This window comes from Musa acuminata, chromosome BXJ1-9 (assembly GCF_036884655.1).
Source record: "Musa acuminata AAA Group cultivar baxijiao chromosome BXJ1-9, Cavendish_Baxijiao_AAA, whole genome shotgun sequence".
In the NCBI taxonomy this organism is placed as follows: Eukaryota; Viridiplantae; Streptophyta; class Magnoliopsida; order Zingiberales; family Musaceae; genus Musa; species Musa acuminata.
In genome coordinates this window covers 39940313-39963667 of record NC_088335.1, presented here as the reverse complement: position 1 = coordinate 39963667, position 23355 = coordinate 39940313, and the positions used below count along the sequence as shown (strand labels likewise).

At 44.3% G+C, this 23355-nt stretch overlaps 1 protein-coding gene across 3 annotated transcripts in view; it reads left to right on the top strand.

The window, feature by feature from the left end:
- The window catches only part of LOC103998536 (phospholipase D delta), a 43597-nt gene that overhangs the window by 6982 nt on the left and 13260 nt on the right, over positions 1 to 23355 (top strand). For all 3 annotated transcript variants that reach the window (XM_009420028.3, XM_065083626.1, XM_018818428.2), the window contains exons 3-7: positions 958 to 1152; positions 3164 to 3445; positions 3536 to 3604; positions 3830 to 3977; positions 5006 to 5154. In XM_009420028.3, the coding sequence (XP_009418303.2) occupies positions 958 to 1152; positions 3164 to 3445; positions 3536 to 3604; positions 3830 to 3977; positions 5006 to 5154 (843 nt within the window). The remainder of the gene's footprint in view (positions 1 to 957; positions 1153 to 3163; positions 3446 to 3535; positions 3605 to 3829; positions 3978 to 5005; positions 5155 to 23355) is intronic.

The window sequence follows — 23355 nt, the reverse complement described above, 5'->3', positions numbered from 1 at the left end:
CATGACAGTATGCCCATATCATTTTAAATGATTTTCTCTCATCTTATTCTTTATCGAAATGATACCGAGTTGTTTACGAATAAAAGTAATTTTTTTTTATCTTTCATAGTAACTCTATATATCCATCTCAATATTCTCATTTCTGCAATATAAACTTTTTGTATATGATGTTTCCTAACTATCCAACACTCAAATCCATAAAGCATTGTTGGTCTCACAATTGTCTTATAAAATTTTTCTTTTAATCTCAAAGGCATGATCACAAAAGACTTTTGACATCCCTCATCATTTTAACTATTCTGTTTTTACTCTATAGATAATATCTTCATCGATCTCTCCATCTAAAATAGTACTAATACTACACATAATAGTAATATCATTATAAAGGAATTCATAGTATTATCAGTTGAATAAGTTTTGATTAAAGAGGCCTTATCAAGGGCAAATCATTAATAAATAGGAATAAGTTTTGATAGGAATAACAGGTTTCAATTGACCAATGATTACATGATTCGGACCCCTTAAGAAGAAGACATATATTGATTTATAAATTGACTGTTTACCCCAGTTGAACAAGTTTTGATTAAATAGGCCTTATTGAGGATTAATCATTAAAAAACAGGAATAAGTTTTGATAGGAATAACAAGCTTGAATTGATCAATGATTACATGATTTGGACCTCTTAAGGAGAAGACAGATACTGATTTATAAATTGACTGTTTAACCTAGTTGTGTCAAGGTGAGATTCATGGATACACAATTTAGATCTAATTTGTTTATGTGAACACACTTCTTGTGTGAAAGTAAGAGCTACTCATTAGCCAACTACAATCCAGCCATAACTCCTAATAAGTTGTCTTATATGGTAAGCGGATAACATTCCTTAAGCAGAAAATGTTAATTTTTTTCTCCTATTTTGTTATGCACTATGTTACATTGTTTTCCTCCATCCACAGGTGGTAGGGACCCTTTTCACACACCATCAGAAATGTGTATTGGTTGATACACAGGCTTCTGGAAATATGAGAAAGATAACTGCTTTCATAGGAGGTCTTGATCTTTGTGATGGTCGGTATGATACACCAGAGCATAGACTTTTTCGTGATCTTGACACAACCTTTTTAAATGATTTCCATAACCCCACATTCGCTGTGAGTTCATTTAGCCTTTCTGCTTTCTTCTTTTAAAGTCCTCGAGGGTTTTCAGTCGTATACTTGCCAGGTTTGTTTGGTATGTAAATTTCATTTATTGAGTAGCATCTCAAAGTTTCAATAGTTGGAAATTTTTGTTTGTGACTATTATTTGTCTTGTTTATCAATTCTATCCTCTCTATTTTTCAGTCATTTTGTTTGATATGTTTATAAAGAGGAGATCTATCAAACTTACATATGTCTTATTGGGCTTAGACATTCTATCATGCTACACTACTGAATACGGAGCAATTTGGACCTTTTGCTATTTCATAAACCTTTAGATCTTGGCAATGATATGTTTTCCAATTTATGTTGCAGTTGTAGTTAACAGTGTTATGCATTGTGTGGCAATATTAAGTTAAGTTACCATGCATGGAAATTTGTCAAAGTTTTTATTTTTGAAATGTTCTAATTAGCATCGCAACGGATCAGTAAATTCCGGTCAATAAATGTTTTTATTTCAAATATTTGATGTCATAAAGCAGTTGGGATGCAACTAAGGGAATGTTCCAAATGGAGATTCACTTTACACCTCTATTCATTATCTTGGCTTCATAACTGGTTTCAGAACAAAATAATCATTTGATACCTATTTGGATATCATAGTTAATAATTCCAAAATAGATAACAGAATGCATGGAACTACTTTTTGGTACAGGTACCTGTACCATTGGAATAGTAGCATATGCTGTGACCATCAGTACCTGTGCCAATAGGATTGAACCAATAGAGTATGCTGGTACCATTAGTACTGGTTGGAAAAAGGAAGAAAAAAGTAGGAAAAAAGAAAATAACCGTCTCGACTTACACTAGATGCCTTGGAGGAATCACCAACAATTGCATGCCAGTGATGTGCAGAATCCTAGAAGGTGCTTGAGTCAGGGATTTTGATTTTGATCAGTGGCGGTGGGAGGGTGGAGGTGGAGGAGAGAGCTCTTGTGCTCAAAGTCAAAGGGATTGGGTTTGGTGTGTTTTCATGGACCTTATTATGGTTCTCAATTGGTTTTAACAAAATTTTAGAAATTCTAACTGGTTTCAGGTGGTTTTTGACCAAGATTGGTTGAGAGGAGGATTGGTTTAGTATCATGGGAAATCAGGGGGTCTGCTTCCCGGACACTGGTTGGACTGATAAATATCACCTGGTTTTGGTGAATGATGATATGATTATAATTATTGTTCATATGTTTTTGTACAAAATTTAGGTCGATGAAATGAATTCCTGAGGAAAACTTCATACTGGTCCAAGTTATAGTTACTAAACACCTAATCTTGGAGATAATTTCTGTGTAAAGCATAGATCGGAATTAAAACTGGTTGCATTTAGTTTCCTTGGTTGTGTGTGTGCCTTTTTTTTTTCTTTGATATTGGCTCACATATATATATAATAGATAAATTTGCTTAAATTATATAGGCTACAGTGTTATAGCTATAGAAAGTAAGACGTCTGTGATATATGTAAACATGTTTACATGTTTTTGCGACGTATAAATCCATCACCCTATCTATAAAAGCCCTAGATAAACATGTTTGCTCATTGGATTTCCAGGAGATTTGAGATTCTGTTGGTTCTATGTAATTTATTAGCTTTTCTTTTCATATTTTCGAATTTTTATGATGGAACTCAAGGCCAAGCCCAAGATTGCTCTTCATATGACCCAAGGTTTTAAATATGAATAAGAGTGATACATACTGACTGATATTTACTGGTTTGATTAAGAAACAATAATGGACCTTATAAAGTGGTACCAAGCAGTATAGGTCAGAATCCCCATTATACTGGTATATATTGGTCCAACAAGATATTGGAGTTGATATCAGATCAGGATTTTAACCTTAGTTTGACTCAGTAAACTAGGTAAGCTACTTGTGAAGGTCAGTAAACATGTGTGCTCAATATATTTCTAGGGACCTTCAGCAGTACTGGTTTTATGTAAATTTATCAGCTTTTTGTATTTCTTGTCTGTGTTAGGCAGGAATTAAAGCCCCAAGACAACCATGGCATGATTTACATTGCAAAATTGAAGGTCCTGCGGTTTATGATATCCTGAAGAATTTTGAGCAGCGCTGGCGGAAGGCAACAAGATGGCAGGAATTTAGTCTTTGTTTCAAAAATCCATCCGGCTGGCACGATGATGCTCTAATAAGACTTGAACGAATTTCATGGATACTTAGTCCTTCACCTTCTGTTCCAGATGATGATCCAAGTCTATGGGTTTCCCAGCAAGAAGATTCTGAACAATGGCATGTACAGGTTGTATGTCACTAATAAACTGGTGAATACCTTCAAGCAAAGTTTGTGTTAATACTCAAAGACTTTTGATATACTTTTTAACTTTTTCAGGTCTTTCGATCCATTGACTCTGGATCGGTAAAAGGTTTTCCTGACAATGTCCAAGAAGCTTCAAAAATGGTCATTCTTTTGCCTTGATGCATATGCTGGCATATTTTCTGTTATGGAGCATTAACAAACTATATAGCTATATGTCATTGTTTCCTCGTGTGAATCAGTTTGAGCCACGATTTGATTTTACAAAAGCCATATGATTTCCTGTTTTGTACAATGTGCTACAAAATAATATATTAGTTCCAAAATATTATTCTGGTCTTATATACCATTTATTATCATCTGTTGCAGAATCTTGTCTGTCGAAAGAATCTGGTAATTGATAAGAGCATCCACACAGCATATGTAAAGGCAATCAGATCTGCCCAACATTTCATATATATTGAAAATCAGTATTTTCTTGGTTCTTCATATGGTTGGCCATCTTATAAACATTCAGGTTTGTGATAATCCCTTGATGTTATGATTTTTCAGTGATAACAATTAACATCTTCCTGCCTAAACTTTTTACCACCCTAATTGTTTTCAATTTTTTGTTACTTTGTTAGAAAAAATGATGTGGAACCACCAAGAAGTGCATAATTGTGGATAGTTGATTCACTGACAGACTACAAAATTCTGCCATGCATGGTATCATGTTCATAAATAGCAACAAATCCTGAACCCTAAACTCTCCGTCTAATGATACTAAAAATCACAAAACCAAAAGTCAACCATCTATCTTCTGTCAGTTTTTTGTCATTGGATGACAAGAAGCCCAAGGAATAATCTTTTGTAGGTATCATCAAGTACTCTAGAATTGTCTAGTCTAATATATCTCTTTAAACTAGGGATACTGTGTGACTGCATATCCGAAGAAGGATCCAAATTTTGTCCAATAGATTTGACAGAGATACAATACATGTTATCTGTGAGTTCTTGTTTCATAAATATTTTTGCAGTTTCTGGTGTTACATTATATTTTAGCATTAGTAGTGTGTATGAATAATATAATAAGAGAATTATTAGATGTAAGTGACAGATTTGTTTTTGTGTTAACCTTAACTTCTGTTATGTAAGGTATTAAATCTGAAAATCACTTGTTGATATTTTGGAGTTTGAAAAATGTGAAAACTAGTATAACAATTGTAATTGTCTGCAACAGCTATGGTCATGATGCTTCTATTTGCTATTAGTCAATGTTTTAGTATATTTTTTTTAATGTCGTGCTTAAGGTCATCCTTTCATAATATGATCTTTGCACATTTATATTTGGAATTCCTGTTTTTTAATTAAATTATTTATTTAATTTTTGATCAAGGAATTATTGAATTGTAAGCACCAACTAATTTTTCTCGGTAGCATTTGGTGGCTGCCAACATGCGTCGAACAGAATTGTTAACATTTTTTACAGCCCAATTTCATTATATCTATTTTTTGCCTGTACTATATTTCAAAACAGAGTTATAAACTCCTGAGTATCAACAGGTGCTGATAATCTGATACCGATGGAGTTAGCCCTAAAAGTTGCCAGCAAAATTAGAGCCAATGAGCCATTTGCAGTTTATGTGGTTATACCAATGTGGCCTGAAGGAGTTCCAACTACAAATGCTGTGCAAGAAATTCTCTTTTGGCAGGTATTATTTTACTTTAGTTGAATTGTTAAATGCTTATCTTTCGAGAAGGTAAACATCTTTTGTTATGTTATTCAGTAAAGAATGATGTGATTTAGCCAATTTATGAACTTAAATTAAACTTTGCAATTTCCATAGACATATTGACTATTTTTTTTAAAAAATTATATCTTAATTCACAAGATATTTAGTACTTAATGATCATATTTTAAGTAAAGATTAAAATTAGTTTCCATTGATGGACAAATTTGTTTCTTCCTAAGTGATTTCTTTTTCTGTGATGAATCATCCATAGAATAGCATCTCAAATTCTTCACATGTTAATTCATCAAAAAAGTTGGTGAAAGGAACTTGGTGATTCCTACTTCAATTTACAAAATTTGCAAATGCTTTAAAATTTATCATTTTACAAAAATAACTTTGCTCATCAAACTTGATCTTAAAAATGTTATAGGAGGCAAATTTTCATAATTTTTAGGTAAGGCAGCAAATGCTGCAACTTTCAGTATGTGAAATATGTATATTAAGGAAAAGGTTAAAAAAAGAAGCCAGAAAGAAGAAGTAGAGTTTCTGTAAAAGCAAACACAAAAAGAAACACACTTTCAGTAACATGAATGTGAAGTTTTGTTTGGCATTCTTGATACCATCTGGCTTGCTGAACTGACTGACCAAATAATTTTGATAAAACAAGCATTTTCTAGAGACCCCTGCCTTGGTCATCTTTGCCTTTTACTAGAAATCTTTGCCTTTTGCTATTTCTAGCATCTTTTATGAGGGCGTACCTTAGTATAATTGGTAGGATGCTCCTCTATGATCTCGATGAGGGCTAATTATAAATTACCCCTTGTAGTTAGACTTCCTTAGTATCTTGGACCCTAAACTTAAAAAAATTTATATTAGAATACCTATATTTATGAAAGTGAAATATCTAGGTCCATTTATCCTAATGTCGTCGGTTTTACCGACGGAAACACGAAAATAATAGGCAAAAAAGTAATTTTAACGTTCCATTTGGTGATTGCGGACGGTGTCGGCGGTGGCAGATGACAGATGAGAGATGAGGGCCGCTGGAGGCTGCGCGTGACTGCTGTGGATGAGGAGAGCAACGATGAGAGATGAGAGCCGCTTGTATCTGCATCAACGCTGAAGTAGTTGCTGAGCGACCCTTTCGCCACTCTGCATATGTGTTGGTGTCGACGCAATTGTCGAGTGGCATCGCTCTGCATTTGTGTCAGTGCCAATGTAGATGCCAAGCTGACACGAACGATCGTCGCGCACCTGCAACAACTTCATTCAACGAATCGTTCGTTGCTTTTGCATGCTTATACAGAGGCATGATAGCCTGTTTTGCCTTGGTTTTATGTGTTTTTGCTTGTAGAAATGCATGTTCGAACAGGCTGCAACGCTATAGTGCGATCGCTCGTCTCACCGGGTCGAACTGCCCCAAAATGGTTTCGTTTTCGCGTGCCACAGCTTGTTTTTCTGCAAGCCGCAGTTGCACACAAAACGTCAGCCATCTCAGCACCCTGAAATCCCCTAGGTGCAACAGGGCTGGATGGAGCTTCGGTATATTGTTGGGTGTTGAACAATCTTCACAAGTTCGCACGTTATCTTGACGGGAACTTGCCTTCGCGTCCGGTACCCGGTGAGCATTTGTTTGTGGACTTGCAACTGTTCGTTCTATCTTCTAAAGATGTTAGGACTTGTCCGCTGCTCGTTTTTGAACTAATCAACTTTCTCTTTTAAAGGTCCTTTGAGACCTGAGAGAGGTTGCAAATTGGCTGACCCTTTGTGGACGCATATCGCAAGGGCGCATCACGACTTAGCAATCTCAGCTAAGTCCGAGAAGTTGGTGCAAAGGTGCTTCGTGACTTACGCAACTCAAGCTAAGTTCGCGTCTTTGCCGCAATGGTGCCTCATGACTTAAGTAATTCTAGCTAAGTCCGTGACATTGTGGTATCAAAGCGGGCAAGCAATTTGAGTAAGCAGCGAAGGAACTTTACAGTCTCGCTATGGGAAAGCATCGTGGCGAATCAAGCAAGACGGGGCAAGCTGGACCCTTGCCCCAAGCAGTCGCAGGTGGACTACAAGTGCATACTCACTCTCATGCTGTTGGAGCCGCTCAGGAGGAGCGCGACAGCGAACATGATGAGCGAGAAGTTGGATACTTTCCGCGAGCAAAGGAGGCGCAATTTGAAGCGCTAATCGGAAAAAAGAGCCATAAGGAGAGACTCACAGCGGTGGAAACCCGCTTGGATGTTCTTGAAGAGAGCTTGGAGGAACTCTACCATGGCCAATGAAGGCTTCTTGGGTTAGAGAGCTCGTAAGAAGCTGAATCCCGGATAGATAAGGTTGAGGCCCTAGTCGATCGACTATCAGACGACACCAAAGACTCCGTGCAACATTTGCTCGAAGTCGTGGCGGAACTCACTTCCAGGGTGACCATGCTCATAAGGGCAATGAATGTGGGAGGAAGCAACACTCGTGTTACGTCGCCACAAAACTTGAGAGCACCTGAGCCACATTGTTATGGAGGTGCCAGAGATGCTAAAGAGCTCGAGAATTTCCTGTTCGACATGAAACAATAATTTCGAGCTACGAGGCCTGATTATGAAGAAACCAAAGTTTTGATAGCAACCATGTATTTGAATGAGGATGCAAAATTTTGATAGCGAACCCGTTGGGAGGAGATCCAACAAGGTCGGTGTTGGGTGGACACATGGGAGGACTTGAAGCGGGAGTTGAGAACTCAGTTCCTACTCAAGAACACAGAGTTCGTCGCAAGGAGGAAACTAAGACAACTCCACCAAAGTACTTCCATTCGAGACTACGTGAAGTAATTTTCTGCACTAATGCTGGACATACAGGACATGTCTGAGAAGGGAAAACTGTTTAGCTTCCTTGATGGTTTGAAGCCATGGGCTCAACAAGAACTGCATCGAAGGAATGTCACCGATGTGATCGGGGCAATTACGGTCGCAGAAAGGCTCACCGACTTTGTCCTCTTAGGACGTAGGAAAAAGGAAACAATCTTTAGAAAATCTCCCTCCAAAATACTCTCGAGGGAAGGAGCCCGGGGGTGAGCAAAGGAAGAAGAACTCCCACAAAGGGCCAAGCTCAAAAGGCAAGGCCCCAAAACCTAGCGGATGCTTCTTGTGCGGAGGGTCGCACATGGTGAGAGAGTGCCCACAGAAATAGGCACTCAATGCTTTAACAGCTTCCATCCATCCCCCCAAATCAGATAAGGGCAAAGCCGTCGCTCTCAGTTCAAGTAGTTCAGAATCCAGTAGCAATGATGAGGAGTTGTAAGGACCCCGAATAGAAGCAATGCGTTTGTTGAACCCTATGCGAGGTCAAGTGGGGGAGAACATAAAGGCAAAGCCACAAAAAGCAGGAAGCAACGAGCTGATGTATGTAGACATGAAGCTCAATGGCCAAACGACCCGTGCAATGGTAGACACGGGCGCTACCCACAACTTTATTGCCGACCGAGAAGCAAAGCGACTTGGGCTGATCTTGGAGAAGAACCCAAGTCGGATGAAGGCAGTGAACTCGGAGGCCAAGTGAATCTTCGGGTTGGCAAAGGGAGTTCCCATCAAGATCGAAACATGGAGCGGGAGCACAAACATGATGGCGGTGCCACTGGATGACTTCCAAGTGATTCTTGGAATGGAGTTCTTGCACACGGCGAAGTTGATGCCAATGCCATTCATAAACTCCCTATATATGTTGGGAGGTGACGACCTTTGTGTGGTTCCCATTTCTCGAAGAGGAACCAGGGAACCCCAACAAATATCGACATTACAACTGAAGAAAGGGGTACGAAAAGGCGAATTGACATTCGTGGCTATTGTGAAGCTAGAGCCACTCCACGAGGAGGCCAATCAGGAACATGCTATGGTGGCTAACGTCCTGACGGAGTTTACAGATGTCATACCTCTTGAGTTGCCGAAGACTCTGCCGCCACGCAGAGGCATGAATCATCATATCGAGCTGGAGACAGGAGTGAAGCCTCCAGCGAGACCACCATACTGCATGCCCCCTCCTGAGTTGGCAGAGCTCAGAAAGCAGTTAGATGAACTGCTAAGTGGTGGTCTCATCCGTAGTTCCAAATCACTATTCGAAGCTCTAGTTCTCTTCCAAAAGAAACAAGATGGGACTATCGAGCCCTCAACAAGGTGACGGTGAAGAACAAGTATCCCATCCCGCTTATCACGGACTTGTTCAACCAATTGGGCAAAGCAAAGTATTTCTCCAAACTCGACCTTCAGTCGGGGTACTGATAGGTGCGCATTGTTCAAGGCGACGAAGCGAAGACTACTTGCATGACCAGGTACGAAGCATTTGAGTTCTTGGTGATGTCTTTTGGCTTAACCAACGCTCCGGCCACATTCTGCACTCTTATGAACCAACTATTCAAGGAGTATTTGGATAAGTTTGTAGTCATCTACTTGGACGATATCGTCGTCTACTTGGATGATATCGTTGTCTACTTTGCTCAAATACCTTCGGACAATTTTCAAGGTTCTCAAGGAGAACACTTTGTTCGTGAAAAGGGTGAAGTGCTATTTTGCTAAAACAAAGATCTTATTCTTGGGGCATCAAATTGGGGATGGCTTCACTCGGATGAACAAATCAAAGATGCAAGCTGTTGTGGAATGGCGAACTCCAAAGAAGGTGTCGGAGCTGAGATCCTTCCTTGGTTTCGTTAACTACTATCGATGCTTCATAGCGGGGTATTCGAAGCATGCAACTCCACTGATGAGTTGCTGAAGGAGCAGCCTTGGAGGTGGTTTGACAAATGTGAAGCTGCATTCCAAGATCTGAAGGTTGCTATGTTGGAAGAACCAATGCTCAAATTGTTGGATTATGGGGAGCCCTTTGAAGTTCATACATATGCTTTAGACTTCGCTATTAGTGGAGTACTCATACAGGAGGGTCACCTGGTGACCTACGAGAGCCACAAACTCAACGAGACCGAGTGATGATATTCGGTGCACGAGAAGGAGATGACAGCAGTGGTCCATTGTTTACAAGTTTGGCAGCACTACCTTCTCGGATCGCGATTTGTGCTGAGGACAGACAACATCGCTTTGAGCTATTTTTAAACTCAAAAGAAACTCTCCTCAAAGCAAGCATGATGGCAGGACTTCTTGGCTGAGTTTGATATGACAATGGAGTACAAGCACGGAAAAGCAAATGTCGTGGCCGATGCATTGAGCCGGAAAGTGGAGCGAGTGAATGCTATACAATTGGAGGGCAGAGGTTAAGCAAGTCGGTTGCACTCTAACTTCCTTTCCAGGATCAGGGATGGATTGCATATGGATCCCCAAGCAGTAACCATGATGCAGCTCATCAAAGAAGGCAAGACACGACGATTTTGGGTCCAGAAGGAACTCGTTTACACAAAAGGGAATAGAGTTTATGTTCCTTGAGTGGACAATTTGAGGCGTGAACTCTTAAGAAGTGTCACGATTCCCTTTGGGCTGGACATCCGGGTATTCATAGAACCTTGACTCTCGTAGAGAGGGCCTTCTACTGGCCGAAGATGGGGACTGATGTGGAGGAATATGTTTGAACATGCCTCACTTGCCAATAAGACAAGGTGGAGTAGCAGAAGCCGGTGGGACTTTTAGAGTTGTTGCTTATACCATAAAGGTCGTGGGAGAGCATTTCCTTGGACTTCATATCAAGCTTGCCGGTAGTAGGGGGACTTGGATCGATACTCGTGGTGGTCGATCGATTTTTAAAGTATGTAACTTTCATTACTGCACCCCTACACTTTTCAGCAGAGGAGACGACCAAGCTGATGATGAAGAATGTGGTGAAGTATTGGGGAGTCCCGTACAATATTATTAGTGATCGAGACGCTCAGTTCCTGGGATGATTCTAGATCGAGCCAAACTGAAAGGATAAACTTGCTCCTTGAGCAATATCTTTGGCACTACGTGAGTGCCACCAATGAGAATGGGTGAGGCTATTGGACATAGCCCAATTCTCCTACAATTTGCAATGGAGCTCTTCATCCAATAAGAGTCCCTTCGAGATCATTATAGGACAACAACCGTCAACTCCTCACACCTTGGCTATTGGGTATACTGGGAGTAGTCCGTCAGCATATCACTTTGCAAAAGAATGGCACCGAAATGCAGATATTGCGCGGGCTTACTTAGAGAAGGCGACCAAAAGGATGAAGAAGTGAATAGACATGGGAAGGCGGCATGAGTTCAAAGTCGGTGATTTGGTGTTGGTAAAGCTCCAACTAACATCACTCCAATTCTTTAGGAACAAAGTACACAAAGGATTGGTACGCAAGTATGAAGGGCCCTTTCCAATTATCAGTAGGGCGGGCAACGTCTCCTACAAGTTGCAGCTGTCGGTGTGGCTCAAAATTCACAATGTTTTTCATGCCAGCAACTTGAAAGCCTACCACTCAGATCCGCAAGATGCTTCCTGAAGTGTTCCAATTCAGCTACCCCCTACCAGAGCCTCCTACGAAAAGCAAGTTGAAATCATTTTAGTGGATCGCAAGATAAAGCTACCCAATGGAGTTGAGCAGACCGAGTACTTGGTGAAGTGGCGAAAGCTTCCCTGAACCGAAGTTAGTTGGGAGCTCGACGATGCCCTACGACATAAAGAAGTAGTCATCAACAACTACCAATAAGCGTCGACGAGGGCGTCAACAGTTTAAGTGGGGGAGAACATCACGGACGGTTGTCGCGCACCCGTAACGACTTCGTTCAACGAACCGTTCGTCGCTTTTGCATGCTTGTATAGAGACATGACAACATGTTATGCCTTGGTTTTATGTGTTTTTACTTGTAGAAATGCATGTTCGAACAGGTTGCAACGTTGTAGTGCGAATGCTCACCGCGCCGAGCTGAATTGCCCTAAAATGGCTCCGTTTTCATGTGCCATGGCTTGTTTTCTGCAAACCGCAGCTGCACACAAAACGTCAGCTATCTCAGCACCCTAGAACCCCGCAGGTGGCACAGGGCTGGATGGGACTTCGGTATATTGTCAGGCGTTGAACAATCTTCATAAGTTCGCACGTTATCTTGATGAAAACTTGCCTTTGCGCTCGGCACCTGGTGAATAGTTGTTTGTGTTCTTGCAACTGTTTGTTCTACCTTCTAAAGTCCTTGTTTTCCTCTTCCTATTTTCTCTTATGCATGCAAGGTGCTCGCTGAATTGCTTGTAAAGCTTACCTTTCCGCGAGATGTCGGGACTTGTCCGTCGTTCATTTTCGAACTAATCAACTTTCTCTTTTATAGGTCCTTCGGGACCTGAGTGAGGTTGCAAATTGGTTGACCCTTTGTGGATGCATATCGCAAGGGCGCATCACGACTTAGGCAATTCCAACTAAGTCCGAGAAGTTGGTGCAAGGGTGCTTCGCGATTTAGGCAACTCAAGCTAAGTTTGCGTCTTTGCTGCAAGGGTGCCTCACGGCTTAGGCAATTCTAGCTAAGTCCGTGACAAAGCGGCCCTTTTATCGCTCGACAACTGCGTTGACACCGACGTAGTGAGCGGCCCTTTCGCCACTCTGTCACGAACTTAGCTGATTTTGCCTAAGTTGTGTGGCACCCTTGCGTGTCTATTCGCCAAGGGTCAACCTCCTTGAAGCCTCCTATGGTTCCTTAAGGACCTGCAAAAGAGAAGACAGGTTAGAGGAAGTGTTTCACTCGGGATCTATAAGCAACCATTTCAGCAAACACATGATAGTCAATGCAAATTACTAACATAGACCTCCGCAAGCTCTGAATGGTTGCACAACAAAGGGTCTAAGATTATCCACTATAGATTGAAATGCTCAAAAAGTGCCCACATGACCAGTGATTGAAAAAGGCGCTCGGGCGCTCGCCTAGGCGCTCGGGCGAGGCGAGGCGAGGCTCGAGCGCCTCGCTAATGTCCCAGGCGGCGCGCTTCAAACAGGCGCCGCCTGGGCGCTCGCCCGAGCCCAGGCGCTGGGCGCTTCGGGCGAGCGCCTGGGTAAACCAAGGCGACCGAACCAGAATTTTAGGTCTGGTTCGGTCCTGGTTCGATTGTTAGTTGGTTCAATCGAACCAACTAAACTGATATAACCCCAACCCTAACTCTTACCTAACCCTAACCTGCTGCCGCTGCCGATCCCGATCCCGATCGTGATCTCGCTGCTCGTCGCTCCTGCTCCCGCTACCGCTGCTCGCCGCTGTCGCTGCTCGCGCCTCCCGCGAGCCTTCCCGCTGCTCGCGCCTCCCGCGAGCCTTCTCGTTGCTCGCGCCTCCCGCGAGCCCTCCCGCTGCTCGCGCCTCCCGCGAGCCCTCTCGCTGCTCGCGCCTCCTGCGAGCCCTCCCGCGAGCCTTCCCGCTGCTCGCGCCTCCCTCGAGCCCTCCCGCTGCTTGCGCCTCCCGCTAGCCCTCCCGCTGCTTGCGCCTCCCGCTAGCCCTCCCGCTGCTCGTGCCTTCCGCTCCCTTTCCCTTTCCCGCTGCCGCTGTCGCCGCTCGCCGCTGCTGTCGTCGTCGCTCGCCGCTGCTGTCGTCGTCGCTCGCCGCTGCTGCTGTCGTCGCTCGTCGCTGCTTCCTCGTTTCTCCATCAGGCTCAGTATACAGTATACTCTTAATATTAAGTTTATTTGAATTTTGAAATGATTAATTTTATGTTAATAGATTAATAATATATTATTTTGATTTTAATGTTGTTAATTTTTATTTATTTGAAATTATTAATTATATTATATATTTTTATATTTTAGCGCCTCGCTTCGCTCAGGTGAGCGCCTGGGCGAGCGCCTAGCGCCTTGGGCGTTTGTGGACCTTGGCGCCTAGCGCTTTTTAAATCACTGCACATGACACAACTTTCGTTTACAAGCCAAAAGCGATCATGAAAGCCAATTAAAATGGGATTACCAAGCTTATTGCCAGCCCTTTACATACTGTGCAAAGCATGAACAAAACCAAAAGACACGGACATATATGAGCATTACATCAAATACTCTGTTTACAACTTTGTTCATGATATTCTCCCCCACTTATTCCTTTGACGTCCTCGTTGAAACCTTTGCAAACGCTATATCTCATCGTCTTTGCTGAGTCTTCAATCTTTTGCTCTAAGTTGCAACGCACCTTTTGGCTCCTAACTGCTCTTCACCGTTGTTGTTGAGTAATCGAACTTTGATCCACTATGTTGCTTCAACTCGTTAATGACTTTGACTCAGGTGTGTGGTCAGCTGAGTTGTGTTGATCCTTATTGGTTCCTATAGATCCTTAGATGAAGGAAAAGACCTTTCTTATTATGCGCCAGTCTCTCAAACGCCTCATGTTGCTTGAACTGGGTGGATGTCTGTTGGAACTTTAACGAGCATCGCCTCGTAGGCTTTGAAGTTTTTGGGGTCCTTCCTCCACAAAATTTGCCCATTGATTCTTCTTCCACTCAGTTTTTACTTCCAAGTAGGTTCGCATCATTTTCGCTTTTGATTGACATTCTGTTGGGAAATGAAACGTACAGTCTACTCTCTGTAGTACCAGTCACAATTGGTGAGGATTTGATAACTATTGTCTTCTATTAAGTTTATTTGAAGGGTTTTTAAACTTGTGCAAAGCTCCTCTGCTGGACAAATAAGAGAATTGGGGTACTCAATTTCGCCCATTCTTTTAAGAGTTGAGAAGGTAAATGTTACTCGAATTTGTTCGCCTCCTCGAGGGTTGTACTCCATGCATTGAGTTGGTTATTAGCTTTCGTCTGCTCTTTACTCACACTTTTGGAGTACTTGAAGTGTTCGCACTTCTTGTGTTGAGTTAGCTTCTGTGATTTGCCTTCTCATTGCCATCAAACTTCTAGAATGCAAGAAGTTTTGCCCAAAAGGAGTAAATTTTTTGTCTCGACTTGGAGCAAGTCTCTAATAGTTTTGGTCGCCTCTAGGATTGTACCATCTTCTTCATCATCTTTGTCGTCTACTCCTTTGAGTTGCAAAGGTATAGCACTGCGTACTACTTGCTTCGTTCCTTGGTGAAGCACTTTTGCATCGATTTGAAGTCCTCCACTTTCGGCTATCTTGATAAGAAGCTCGTTGACACCGATCTTACGAAGTTCTCTAGCCTCTGCCCTTCAGTCTTGTCTCGATACTTAGAGTTTGCCGTTGTATTCTCCACCTTCTTGACCCATTTCATAACCAGGCGCTCTCCCTCCATGAGAGCAAAGGATCAATGACTCCATGGAAGTCTCGCCTCTACAGTATCATGGCATTGCTATGCCTATAGCCCTACTATCCATCGCCTCGCATTATTCGTCGCCTCTCATTTGCGTCCCTTCGTGATCGATAGATTCTCCATTGTGGCACTTCTCCGAGTTCACCTCTATTCTAACCAATGCTTGGTTTTGGATAGTTGAGTCCCTCTGGACTCATTGTCGCTTCATTGTCCCTTTCGACCACTTGCTTCAACACCTTTGTGTTTTTTGAGTAGTTCCCCTTGGTCGATGGAAAGGCAGACTGCAACTCCCATGCATGGCCTTCGCCATTATATTACAAGGCTCGCATCAATTTTATTCTCCTTAGCTTCTTTAATAGTAACGTTCGCTTACTCGGCCTTGTCTTCTTTAATGACAATGTTCGCTTACTCTGGAGCAGTCTCACTCTCTAGTCGCTCCGATCATACCTCTGTATGATCAAGTCCCCCCTATGGGATTCATTGATTCATGCACTCTAAATTCCCCCTCGATGGTACACAACCCCTATATGTTGATGACCAACTCCTATATCCTTAAATCTATAGCCCTTCTTGTCGTTGTGTTGTTCACTGAAGTGGAGCTCCTAGTAGCTCCCAATGATACCTCTATATGACCCAGTCCCTCACGGGACTTGTCCCGTGTGTGTTGCATTGCCTCGAACTGTTCCACTACGATTCGTTGCACCGTATCGCCTCCTGGTGATATCTTCATTGTATTCTAATCATTGTGGGATGAACTTGGACTACAATCTCTCCATGTGTGGCTTCTGTCACCTCCGATTGTGTTCGCTCCTTCAGAAATCGACCTTCGTCCACCCACTCTAGGGTCATATATGGACAAAGCACAACTCTAAGACAGTTCGTCGCCTAGTAGCTCTCGAAGTCCACTGACTTCGCTGAAATTGGTGCACCATTGTTTGGATTCTGGGCCTCTGACCCCCCTAGCACAATCTTCGCTACACACCGCTTCCTTCGCGGCAACTCGAATGGCAACACTACAACATATTCTTCAAAAGTACCCACCTCCACATCCTCTTGTCCCGTGCCAAGGCCTTCTGACCTCAACTTCGCCTCCGCAAGTTGAATCACCTTAGTTCCTTCGTCAAATGTTTCGTCGAGATAAGATGCATATGCCTCGAAGCTCCCTTCGTCTTTGGCACCATGCAGGATGAGTTCGCTCCATCAGAATGAGAGACCCATTGTCACAGACTTAATTGGAATTGCCTAAGTCGTGAGGCACCCTTACGGCAATTGTCACAGACTTAGCTGGAGTTTCCTAAGTTGTGAAGCACCATTTCGCCAACTTCTCAGACTTAGCTGGGATTGCCTAAGTCATAAGGCATCCTTGCGATATACGCGTCCACAAAGGGTCAACGTGCAGGTCCTGAAGAACTTGTAAAACAGCAAGTTGATTAGTTTGAAAATGAGTGGCAGACAAGTCCCGACGTCTCATTAAGAGGGAAGGAAGCAGTGAAGTGTTCACTAGGTGTCAGGCGTGAAAGCAAGTTCCCGTTAAGTTAACGTGCGAACTTATGAAGAGTGTTTAATGCTCGAAACTACCCCGAAGCCCCATCTCTCCTAGTGCAACCCGGGGGGTTCTAGGTGCTGAGATGGCTGACGTTTCGCTTGCAGCTGCGGTCTGTAGAAAACAGGCCGTGGCACGCAAAAACGGAGCCATTTTAGGGTAGTTTTGCTCGGCACAGTGAGCGGTCGCATTGCAGTGCTGCAACCTGTTCGAGCTTATATTTTTATAAGCAAAAACACACAAAACCAAGGCAAAACATATTGTCAAGCATCTGTATAAGTATGCAAAAATGATGAACGGTTCGTTGAACGAAGTTGTTGCGGGTGCACAACGACTATTCGTGACACTATGGAATGGTGTAATCCTGCTCTTGCCTCTACAAGAGTTCATGTCTTTAACCTCTGTCCAAGAAAAGCTTTGTGCTTCCGCTCCATATTCCGTCTTCTATGTTGACTCTATTTATACGACTTGGGCACTTCACCAAGTTATGCCTAAGTTGCTCTGCTTCTCGATTTGCATTAAGTTGATGGTGGCCCTTGCGCCCACTATTCCACAGGTTAGCCCTCCGTTGAGTCCGGTCTCCATATTGGCTCCAAGTGTTTCTTCATTTGGTGTTGCCTTGGGTCGCTCCCCCACTTGATCTCACAATACGTCCATTGATGCATTACCTCCTGCGAGATTATGCGACGACTCCTTGTTGCTTGCTCGGTCCGTTGAGCTTTGTGGAGTTGTTGTCTTGAGAATTAGGACATGATTCTTCCTCTGGAGAATTAGGACTTATCCTCCTGGATATCTGTTCCGTTGGAGCAACTTCTCTCTTTGCATCCCTCCCTCTAATAGTTTCAGAGACCACCATCCCCTTAGACTACTTTGCTTTGCTGAACAAACTATGTATTATTCTGCCCTCGCAAATGCACTTGCTAGATTGTGACACTTCGCCAATACAACTCCCTTTGCACCCCTCAAGGCCTAACAACATGCTGAAGTCGTTACACACTTCAGCCTCCTATGGACGTATCCTTCCCACGCTGAAGAGAAAGTTTTAATGCTCCATGGCGTCGAGTTTCGATCACCTTGGGATGGCCACGAACAATCCATCGTTCGCGTACAAGCCCTTACATGAGTATCGAATTCTTCGAGTTAGCAATTTCCCTCGCGTCTGTGAGCTTTGCACAACTCTTTCGATCGCTGAGCAATCCATCCCACTTTGTACGGTCTTATCCTTTACCAAGTGCCCTGCTTGCCTTGAGCACTGTCAAGTTTGGTTGCCAACATCGAGCCATAGCTTGAACTCAGCTATCCCAACCTTTATGTACTATATGTTCTTCCTATCTCGCTTGTCCTCGTAGTGCTTCTCGCACGAAGGGTTGGCCATTCCTTCGAGTGCCAATCTCAGATGCCCGCTTCTCTGAGCGACTCCTTTCTTACACCTTAATGCTCGTTTCCTCTAAACGGTTGCGCGTGCTGGCTACCCTCAACGCAACCTCGATAGGTCCCTGTATGCAAAGTGTTTTTAAGTGTGCTTGTCCCGCTCTGATACCATTGTAACGAACTTAGCTAGTTTGGCCCAAGTCATGCGGCACCCTTACGTGTCCATCCGCCAAGGGTCGGCATTCCCGAAACCTCCTATGGTCCCTTAAGGACCTGTAAAAGAGAAGACGAGTTAGAGGAAGTATTGGGGAGTCCCGCACAATATCATCAATGATTGAGATGCTCAGTTCCTAGGACGATTCTGGACCGAGGTATTCAAATTGTTGGGGTCTAAGTTATACTTCTCCACAAGTCTCCACCTCTAGACAGATGGTTAAATCGAAAGGATACTCATTCCTTGAGCAATATTTTCGACACTACATTAGTGCCAACCAACGAGATTGAGTGTCCAATTCTCTTACAACTTGCAGCGGAACTCTGCGTCTAACAAGAGCCCCTTCGAGATCATTATAGGACAACAACCGTCGACTCCTCGTACCTTGGCTATCGGGTATACTGGGAGTAGTTTGTCAGCATATTACTTTGCAAAAAAATGGCACCGAAATGCAGATATTGTGCGGGCTTACTTGGAGAAGGCGGCCAAAAGGATAAAGAAGTGGGCAGACTTAGGAAGGCGATCGCAAGAGTTCAAAATCAGCGATTTGGTGTTGGTGAAGCTTCAACCAGCATCACTCCAATTCTTTAGACACAAAGTACACAAAGGATTGATGCGTAAGTATGAAGGGCCCTTCCCAATTATCAATAGGGTGGGCAACATCTCCTACAAGTTACAGCTACCGGCGTGGCTCAAAATTCGCAATGTTTTTCCCACTAGTAACTTGAAAGCCTACCACTCAGATCCGCAAGATGCTTTCCGAAGTGTTCCAACTCGGTTACCCCTCACGAGAGCCTCCTACGAGAAGCGAGTTGAAACCATTTTAGCAGATCGCAAGATAAAGCTACCTAATAGAACTGAGCAGACTGAGTACTTGGTGAAGTGACAAAAGTTTCCCCGAACCGAAGCTAGTTGGGAGCTTGAAGATGCCCTACGACATGAAGAAGCAGTCGTCAACAACTACCAACAAGCGTTGTGAATTTAAGTGGGGGAGAATGTCACGAATGGTCATCACACAATCGCAACAACTTCGTTCAACAAACCGTTCGTCGCTTTTGCATACATGTACTGATGCTTGGCAGCATGTTTTGCCTTGGTTGTGTGTTTTTGCTTGTAAAAATGCATGTTCGAACAAGTTGCAGCGCCATAGTGTGACCGCTCACCACACCGGGCAAAATTACCCTAAAATGGCTCCGTTTTCGTGTGCCAATGGCTTGTTTTCTGCAGACTGCAGCAACACGCAAAATGTTAGCCATCTTAGCACCCTGGAACCCCCCGGGTGGCACAGGGCTGGATGGGGCTTTGGTATAGTGTTGGGCGTTGAACAATCTTCACAAGTTCGCACGTTAACTTGACGGGAACTTGCCTTCGCACTCGGCACTCGGTGAGCAGTTGTTTGTGGACTTGCAACTGTTCGTTCTACCTTCTAAAGTCCTTGTTTTCTCCTTCCTCTCTTTTTTCTCTTGCACTCAAGGTGCTCGCTGAATTGCTTGTAAAGCTTCTCTCTTCGCGAGACGTCGGGACTTGCTCATCGCTCATTTACAATCTAATCAACTTTCTGTTTTATAGGTCCTTCGAGACCTGTACGAGGTTACAACTTGGCTGACCCTTTGCGGATGCATATGTCGCAAGGGCGCCTCATGACTTAGGTAATCCCAAGCTAAGTCCGAGGAGTTGGTGCAAGGGTGCTTCACGACTTAGGCAACTTTAGCTAAGTCCATGACTTTACCGCAAGAATGCCTCACGACTTAGGCAATTCCGGCTAAGTCCGTGACACTACGACCAGCTCTTTACATGCTGTGCAAAGCATGAACAAAATCAAAAGGCACGGACATATATGAGCATTACATCAACCACTTCATTTACAACTTTGTTCGTGACAACTCGACATCTGTGTCGGTGCTGATGCAAATGCAGAGCGGCACCGCTTTGTCACGGACAAACTTCGAAACAGGGTGTTTGACGTAATGCTTATGTATGTCCGTGTCTTTTGGCATGTTCATGCCTTGTACAACATGTAGAGGGGCGGCCGAAGGCATAATAGTCCCATTTTAGTTGGGTTGGTGGCCTCTTTAGGCTTGTAAATAAAGGTTGTGTCATGTGGACACGTGCGAGAGCTTTTCGGTCTGTAATGGACCATTTTACCTTTTGTTGTGCCACTGTTCAGAGCTTGTAAAGTCTGTTTGTAATTTGCATTGTCTATGAAGTGTTTTTCGGAGATGTTTGCTTGTGGATCCCGATTGAGGCGTTCTCTCTAACCCGTTCTCTCTTTTGTTGGTCCTAAGGGACAATGGGAGGCTTCAGGGAGGCTGACCTTTGCGGACGGACACGCAAGGGTGCCGCACGACTTAGGCAAATCCAGCTAAGTCCGTGTCATATGGTATCAGAGCGGGACAAGCACTCATAGAAACACTTGACATGCAAACGTGGGGGACCTAGCGTGGCTGCGTTGAGGGCAGTCAGCACACGCGCGACCGTTTGAGGGAAAACGGGCATGGAGATATAGGGAAAAGAGTCGCTCAGAGGAGCGGGCATCTGAGATTGGCATTCAGAGGAATGGCCAACCCTTCGCGCAAGAGGCACCACGAGAACAGGTAAGCTTGGAAGAATTTGGAGCGCACAAAGGTTGGGATGGCTGAGTTTGAGCTACGGCTCAACGTTGGCAACTATACTTGACGGTGCTCTAGGCAAGCGAGGCGCTTGGCAAGAATGAGACCATGCAAGGTGGAATGAGTTGCTCAACGACCAAAAGAGTTATGCAAAGCTCACAGAGGTGAGGGGAATTGCTAACTCGAAGAATTTGGTACTCATGCATGGGCTTATATGTGGACGACGGAATGTTCGTGGCCATCCCAAGGCGACCGAAACTCGGCGCCATGGAGCATTGAAACTTTCTCTTCGGCATTTGAAGGATACGTCCGTCGGAGGCTAAAGTGTGCAACGAGTTCAGCATGTTGCTAGGCCTTGAGGGGTGCAGCGAGGGCTGTATTGACATGGAGTTGCAATCTAGCAAGTGCGTTTGCAGGAGGCAGAACAGTGCACAGTTTGTTCAGCAGATCGGAGTAGTCCAAGAGGATGGTGGTCTCCGAAACGAAGAGAGATGTTGCTCCAACGGGATAGTTATCTAGGTGGGATAAGTCCCGGCTCTCCAGAGGGAGAATCATGTGAGACGGACCTCACATGTTGAGGAGGAGTACCTCAACAAACAACAACTCCACGAAGCTCGATGGACTGAGCAAGCGGCGAGGAGTTGTCGCATGATCTCGCTCGAGAGAATGCATTGGTGGATGCATTGCGAGATCAAGTGGGGGAGCGACCTAAAGCAACTTAAATGAAGGCACACTTGGAGTCGATGTGGAGATCGGACTCAAGGGAGGGCTGACCCGTGGAATGGTGGGCACGAGGGCCACCATCGACTCAATGAAAAAACGAGGAGCGGAGCAACTTGGGTGTAACTTGGCGAAGTACCCAAGCCGCATGAAGGGAGCCAGCATAGAAGTTGGAACGTGGAGCAGAGGCACAGTGCTTTCCTTAGACAGAGGTCAAGGACATGAACTCTTGCAGAGGCAATAGTAGGATCATGTTGTTCCATGGGTCCTTCATTCTGACGGAGCGGACTCATCTTGCATGGTGCCAAAGACGAAGGGAGCTTCGGGGCACATGCACCTTATCTCGGAGAAGCATTTGATGGAGGAACTAAGGCGACTCAATTTGCGGAGGCGAAGTTGGGTTCAGAAGGCCTTAGCACGGGGCAAGAGGACGCAGAGGCGGGTACTCTTGAAGAATATGCCACAGTGTTGCCATTCGAGTTGCTATGAAGGAAGCGGTGCGCAGCGGAGATTGTGCTGGTAGGGGCAGAGGCCCAGGATCCAGACAATGGTGCACAAATTACAATGAAGTTGGTGGACTTCGGGAGCTACTAGGCGACGGACTGTCCTAGAGTGGTGCTTCATCTAGGTGTGACCCAAGAGTGGGTGGATGAAGGTCGATTGCCAAAGGAGTGAACAAAATCGAAGGTGAAGGAGACCCTGCGATGTATTGGTAGAGGCCACACATGGAGGGTTCACAATTCGAGTTTATTCCACAAGGATCAGAATGCAATGGAGATGTCACCAGGAGGCGACATGGTGCAGCGGATCGTGGTGGAACAGTTCGTGGCAATGCGACACACACGACATAGTCCCGGGAGGGACTAGATCATATGGAGGTATGATCGGGAGCTACTGGGAGCTACTGGGAGCTCCACTTCGGTGAACAACATGACGGCAAGAAGGGCTATGGATTCAAGGAGTGAAGGCCATGGTACCGCAGAGGCGGGTCTTTCGTGCGTGCATCGAATTTTGCTTCGGATGAAAACCTTGGTCATCAGCATATGGGGGCTGGGTTTCACCAAGGGAAAAGTTCGAATACAAGTACCAGTGAGTTCCATGGGAGGAACTTGATCATGCAGAGGTATGATCGAAGCAGCTGGAGAGTTGGACTGCTCCAGAGTTCATATTCGCTTAAGGGAGCCCGGCAAGTTAGAGGACAAGGCCGAGTAAGCGAACGTTGCTACTAAGGAAGCTAAGGAGAACAGAATCGGTGCAAACCCTACAACGTGATGGCAGAGGCCATGCATGGGAGTTGCAGTCTGTCTTTCCATCGACCAAACAGACTGCTTGGAGAACACAGAGGTGTTGAAGCAGGAGGTCGAAAGGGGCGAGGAAGCGACGACGAGTGCCGAGGGACTTAGCTACCCAAAATCAAGCATCAGTCAGAATTGAGGTGGACTCAGAGGAGTGCCACAGAGACATATCTACTGATTGTGAAGAAAAGGGATTCAGAGGCGAGGCGACGGATAGTAGTGCCATGGGCATGGTAGTGCCATGGTACCGCAGAGGCGGGACTTCCGT